The sequence below is a fragment of the Oncorhynchus gorbuscha genome, unplaced genomic scaffold (genome assembly GCF_021184085.1).
Source record: "Oncorhynchus gorbuscha isolate QuinsamMale2020 ecotype Even-year unplaced genomic scaffold, OgorEven_v1.0 Un_scaffold_744, whole genome shotgun sequence".
NCBI lineage: Eukaryota > Metazoa > Chordata > Actinopteri > Salmoniformes > Salmonidae > Oncorhynchus > Oncorhynchus gorbuscha.
Window position 1 is genome coordinate 321,501 of NW_025745789.1, and position 6,383 is coordinate 327,883.

General features: G+C 44.4%; 1 protein-coding gene across 1 annotated transcript; it reads left to right on the plus strand.

Moving 5' to 3' along the window:
- Positions 1–2,341: 2,341 nt before the first annotated feature.
- On the plus strand, positions 2,342–6,011 carry LOC124019997 (suppressor of cytokine signaling 3-like). The gene is made up of 2 exons (XM_046335412.1): positions 2,342–2,572; positions 3,361–6,011. The coding sequence occupies exon 2, from the start codon at positions 3,522–3,524 to the stop codon at positions 4,158–4,160; it is 639 nt and encodes a 212-aa protein (XP_046191368.1). The 5' UTR covers positions 2,342–2,572; positions 3,361–3,521; the 3' UTR covers positions 4,161–6,011.
- Positions 6,012–6,383: the final 372 nt, after the last annotated feature.

Below are 6,383 nucleotides of genomic sequence, written 5' to 3' on the forward strand. Positions count from 1 at the left end.
ACTTACAGTTAGTGCATTCATCTTAAGATAGCTAGGTGGTAAAACCACATATCACAGTCATAGTACAATGTTTTTCCTCAATAAAGCAGCTATTATCAAAGTCAGTGCTAGTGGGGGGAGAAAATGTATTATTATTAATGGGAGGGGGGGTGCTGTGGGATTATTTAAGATACTCTTTGAAGAGGTAAGGTTTCAGATGTTTTTGGAAGATAGGGACAAGAGACCAGACGTGGCAGAACTGAGTACTCAGGTTGGGGTGTAGGGTTTGAGCATAGCCTCAAGGTAGGGATGGGCAGTTCATTTTTCTGCTCCATAGGCCACAGGGCAGAGAGAAAAAATGTGCCGTTTTACAGCAAATCTCCTGCTTATGTCGCTTATGCCTGGAGCGCCCTACCTCTGCCCTCTCTCTTTAGTCTCTACCTTCCCCCTCTCAGTAAAGATCTGGTTAAGAAAATGATCAAATGGAGCATGCAACCCTCGTTAATGGCCTGTGCCCACTGCCTAACTTCTCTCTCTCTCTCTCTCTCTCTCTCTCTCTCTCTCTCTCTCTCTCTCTCTCTCTCTCTCTCTCTCTCTCTCTCTCTCTCTCTCTCTCTCTCTCTCTCTCTCTCTCTCTCTCTCTCTGGGTTGGCCTGCCTGGTGTCTTCCCTCCCTGGGCGGATGAATATTAGAGTGTGGACATTGAGGTGGTTGAGATGGCAGGGAGTGGTAGAAACCTGGCCTGGTGTTTGAGCCCGGGTTGCCTGTGTGCCACTAGACTGTAAGTAGCCCTCTGAGCCTAACGCCTCTGCATTACCTTGGGGAGCCAATGCAACTCTTCAGATCCCCCCGGCAAAGTTAATCACAATTGAACCACCTTCATTACCATAGACTGGCTGTTTAAACCCTGGGTTAATCTACCTACCCATTCTCAGGGCTTGTGTCAGTCAGATCTCTGATGAGTAAACAGGAAGGGAGAAACAGAGGATGATGAGCAGGGAACAAGTCACACATTACAGTACATGGAGACAGGGAGTGTAACACTAGGGCTGCATCCCAAATGGCATCTAGTTCTCTATGTAGTGCACTACTGTTGACCAGAGTCCTATTGATCCTAGTCTAAAGTACTAGGGTGCCATTTTGGACATGACTAGAGTCAACGTCTTACACTACAAAATGTGTCAGATCACGTGATTTACTCTAAGGGATGTTAAACGATCGGTGTTTTTTGTGTTTTGTTATTAGCTATTCCATATTTCCATCTTCCTGTAATGTCCCGAATTTCCCAACTCCTTTCGTTCAAATGTGTACTTTGATTGAATGATTCAAATGATGTTAAGAATGAAATGGACATGTTTATGAGCATGGTGAGCATGTAGTGACTTGGTCTCATGTAGCCACCTGTCCAGTTGGGATCTAGCCATTTGTATTGATTTAACCTTTTTTAACTAGGCAAGTCAGTTAAGAACAAATTCTTATTTACAATGATGGCCTACCCCGGCCAAACACGGATAACGCTGGGGAATGTGTGCGCCGCCCTATGGGATTCCCTATCACGGGCGGAGGTAATGCATTCTGGATAACTGATCTGTATAGGATAGTAGTCTATGAAAAGCAAATGATGTATGTAATGCATTCTGGATAACTGATCTGTATAGGATAGTAATCTATGAAAAGCAAATGATGTAAAAATGTTGCCAGTTCTAAAGAAACTGACAGCCATTGCCAAGGAAACGGTGTCCCCATAATAAAGTTATAAATGTTGGTTTAAAGCTTGAACTGTCCAATCAAAACATATTGGCGCCCTCTACGGGGCACTGGCATAGCATTCAGCCGCTGCCAGAGAAGAACAGCGTGTTCTGGCTGTTCCACTAGGAGGCCCATTTACCAACCACTGTCAATAGTGCTCAGATTAATGAAACTACTTTTTAAAACGTCAAATGTATCAGATCATGTGATTACCTTAACATGTTTTTCACTATATGGGCCTATTCTGCAAACCAATATGTTGGACAATATTGATTACCTTATAATGTTTATAACATGCTAAATATATAGTCGTCTAGTTGTATTATAATGCATTTAGTGCATTATAATAACATTACTATTACCAGCAAAGCTAATACAATAAGGCGATAACAGACCGTTTTTACAATCAATTCGCTGCAGGAAAAGTTATTGCCTGGAACTCCATAACTTCATTTTGGAGGAACAGCGGGGGAGGGGAGGACTTCTCTGTTGAATACCAGGAATCGTCCTTTAAAAAAAACATTTCTTACTGACAATCTGCCAAGAGGCCCTTACTGGAAAAACAAGGGGGTGGAGCCTCGCGACACATTATGAGCGCTACTCGCAAGCTCTGCGCGATCATTAAAGAGGCAAATGATGTACGAGCAATGTCCAGTCAGTCCAACGTAGAACACAGACAAAGGACACAACTGACACTGTAAAGGACATTGCACTTCAGCAAGGATACAGTTCTTACAATTTGAACAACACAAGATATCAAGCTCAAGGAAACAAATATACTCAAGGGATTGAAGCAATTGGATAAACTTTCAAAGTTCCAAGTACAGAGAGAAACCGTTAAAAGGTAAGAAACAAGACTATTGATTCTATTGTTTAAAAGTAGCAAAGGCGAAGACAATGTATCATTATAAATCATTAGCGATTTTTTTTTCATGGGACTTTTGTATGTAAAATGATGCATCAGTTGAAGGATTCCGCTCATTAGCCTGCTCGACTTTACTGGAACTGACCGCGGTGACTGAGCCGGAGGGCAGAGATAAAAAACACACTTTCCTGTAAATGAGCAGGACAGAGTAAACGGTAGCCTAATTGCACATCACGTCTATTCTACTGAAATACAATGTTTTCAATTTCACCTTTCACATACAATAGCCATATAGGCGAGTTGTCGTAAATAATATGGTTATAAATCATGTAGCAGTGCGTAATTGGAGTGACGATAGCAACATGAGCGGTGTCGAATCATATTACTTCGTGTGGTTCTCAATAGTCCGCTACAGGACAAAAAATAGCCAGGGCCTCATTGGTAAAAATGTTCCACTATGTAACCAGAGAAGTTTAATTAGAATATTTGAAATTATAGCCAAACATAATCTTTGCCTGAGAGCTACATAAATTGAGGACTATTAGATTACTCTCCACCCTAAAACAATTACACTATAAATAAACCTTTTATCGACTGTTATTTATTTCTATAATTAAAATGATAGAACTGGGTATCTTGAGTTGATAAACTAAACGTCAGTTATTTGGATCGTATTGCCAAATGCCCTGAGGTCCACTCAATGTCCAAATCACTCCACTCTGAGCAGATACTTTGGACACTGATGATTTTCTCTGCTTTTTCTCCAGGACTATCCTCTCCAGACACAACAACAACACAATCTAAAGGCCTTGACCTCTGTAGGGAGATTGGTGACCTCTACTCTCCGACCTCCTCCTTCTAGTCTTCTGTTGTCTGTGTGGTGCCCAGTGCTCACCAGGCAGGTCGCAAAGAAGCGGTGCGCAGCGCCATGGTAACCCACAGCAAGTTTGACTCCGTCATGAGCAGCAGCCCCTTCGACTCCACCATGCGGCTGCCTCACCGTTACAAGACCTTCAGCTCCAAGGTGCAGTACCAGCTCGTCGTCACCACCCTGCACAAGCTCCAGGAGAGCGGCTTCTACTGGGGCTCTATCAATGGCAAGGAGGCCAACGCCATGTTGGCCGCCGAGTCCGTCGGCACCTTCCTGATCCGCGATAGCTCCGACAACCGACACTTCTTCACGCTCAGCGTCAAGACGGCGTCTGGCACCAAGAACCTGCGCATCCAGTGTGACTCCGGGTCCTTCTTACTCCAGACGGACCCCAAGAGCATGCAGGCTGTGCCCCACTTCGACTGTGTGCTGAAGCTGGTCCACCACTACATGCCCCCGACCAAAGGGGCTTCGCTGGTGGAGAAAAACACGAGGGGAGGGAACGCCTCCTACTACATCTACTCTGGAGGGGAGAAGATTCCCCTGGAGCTCCTCAAACCTTTCTCCTCCACTATGTCCAGCCTGCAGCACCTGTGTAGGAAAACAGTCAACGGACACCTGGACATATCCAGCAAACGGGAGCAGCTTCCCCACCCGCTCAAAGAGTTCCTGCAGGAGTACGACGCGCCCATCTAGGCCTCTCTGGACATGTAGTGCCTCGATGCCATAAGACTTGATAAAGGTGTTATGAAGGGGACTTGGGCTGGTGTGAGAGACAGTGTGGCAGTACCCCACAGAACTGGGGGGGAAATATGACTGTCTGTATCTGTCTCTTAGAGGGATGGTTCACCCACATCAGGGTGACGAGGCAGAGGGGAAGGCAGCAGCATGAGTCAGTCTGAGAAAGTAGAAGAAGATGCTTGGTATTGTGGTTCTCATAAGGGCTGTACTGTACCCATCTCCCAAGCCCAGGAGTGATATAACGTTACCATGAGGAGTAGAGCTATACTGGTCCCACGTCAGCCAGTCACTCTCAACAGGCTGCCAACCAAAAGACAAGAGGTGGGCGTCGTCATCAGACTTTCCAGTCTCTCATTCATGCAGAGAGAGAGAGACAGAACGAGAGAGAAGGAGAGAGAGAGACAGAACGAGAGAGAAGGAGAGAGAGAGACAGAACGAGAGAGAAGGAGAGAGAGAGAGAACGAGAGAGAAGGAGAGAGAGAGACAGAACGAGAGAGAAGGAGAGAGAGAAAAGACAGAACGAGAGAGAGAAAGGAGGACTGGTTCATTGAGAGGCTAAACGGCCAGTCGGTGTGCTGCTAATTGGTTCAGATGTGTGTCGGTCAGGCCTTCAATTGGACCAGAAAAGAACTGTTTCCCAACCTCAACTCTAACCTCACTGCATGACTAATAACTTCCTCCCGAGGTCCGCTCTCTCTCTTTAGTCGATGAAGGCTCTGAGCCAGCATCTTGCCTGCCTTCACACCTCTGACGAGGCACACATTCCCACTGCTGCTAACCACGGGGTCTGGCTGTGGCACGGCACCGGCCTGAGAAACACAAACACACCAGCCTCTCCTATCCATTCAACCATTACATCAGGATTGGCTATATTGACTGTCCTTAGCTGGCTGTTGGATATTAGTTACGGACATTAGCCCTGAGCCTGGAAGTATTAAACTCGTTGGTCGGAGTACCAAGCTTTTTGGCTTCCTCTGGGAAAACTGGGATCTCTGTCTCAGCCTTGCCAGGAAACTGCCTAGCAACCGGAATTCTAACCCATGTTCCAAAGGGGACATTTAACGTCACCAACGTCACCACCTCCAACATCACACTTTGAGTCAATAGTTGTTTATTTCCTTAGAAAAACTAGCCAGAACTGCAAACCAATTATGACCCAATGTTACAGAAGTGTGAAGCCACAAACGGCCGAATGGAGAACATTATATTTGAGACTTAAGGTGTTGAAGATGTGTGTAATGATTGGTTGATTGGCAGGGCTTTTGATTTGAACATGCCAAACCTGTCCTGAACTCACCAACAAAACGGTTTCTTGACTGAACAACGAATACTTGCATGACGAATAAATGAATGAGGGGTTGCTTTTATACTTGAGATAATAACATCACTATATACAGAGGAAATAGAGTCTGGGTAAGCCCTCAGTGGATAGGAAATATACCCCGATGAATGTGGTGGTATTTGTGCCACAGACAGGATACCAGATATCACTTACCATTGAATGTATTAAGATCTGAGAATCTCTCTTCCTCACAAAGAGAGCATCTAAGGTTCATTCTGTTCAATTTATTTTTCTTAAAACCAGACAATGTTTACATGACTGACAGAAAAATGCAAACAGGTTTTCTCCTATCTTTTATAAAGATATTCATTATTGTCTAGCCAGGTGACTGGCTGCAGTAGAAGCATGATCGAGTTTGAAGAAAAGGAGATCGCAGAAGCAAGCAGAACTAAAAAATTTGCACATATTTATATTCATACGACATTTCAATAATTTATAATAAAGAGCACTATTTTTTTAATGAATGACATCCTTGTTGTGTGACCTTATTTGGGGGGTGTTACATCATATATGACTATACGATTTGGGTATTTGACACTAGATTCTCATCACTACACATGTCTAAAACATCCCACCTTCAGATAACCACACAAGAAGTCAGAACACATAACGTCAAAACAGCTGGGTAGAAATAATGTGTTTTTATTAATTTCATCACTGTTTATAATATAAATAATAATAATAATATGTGCCATTTAGCAGACGCTTTTATCCAAAGCGACTTACAGTCATGTGTGCATACATTCTACGTATGGGTGGTCCCGGGGATCGAACCCACTACCCTGGCGTTACAAGCGCCATGCTCTACCAACTGAGCTAGAGAAGGACGTTCATTT

What these genes read in the sequence shown, in the direction of transcription:
- LOC124019997 (XM_046335412.1), top strand. Translation starts at nt 3,522, where the DNA reads ATGGTAACCCACAGCAAGTTTGACTCCGTCATGAGCAGCAGCCCCTTC.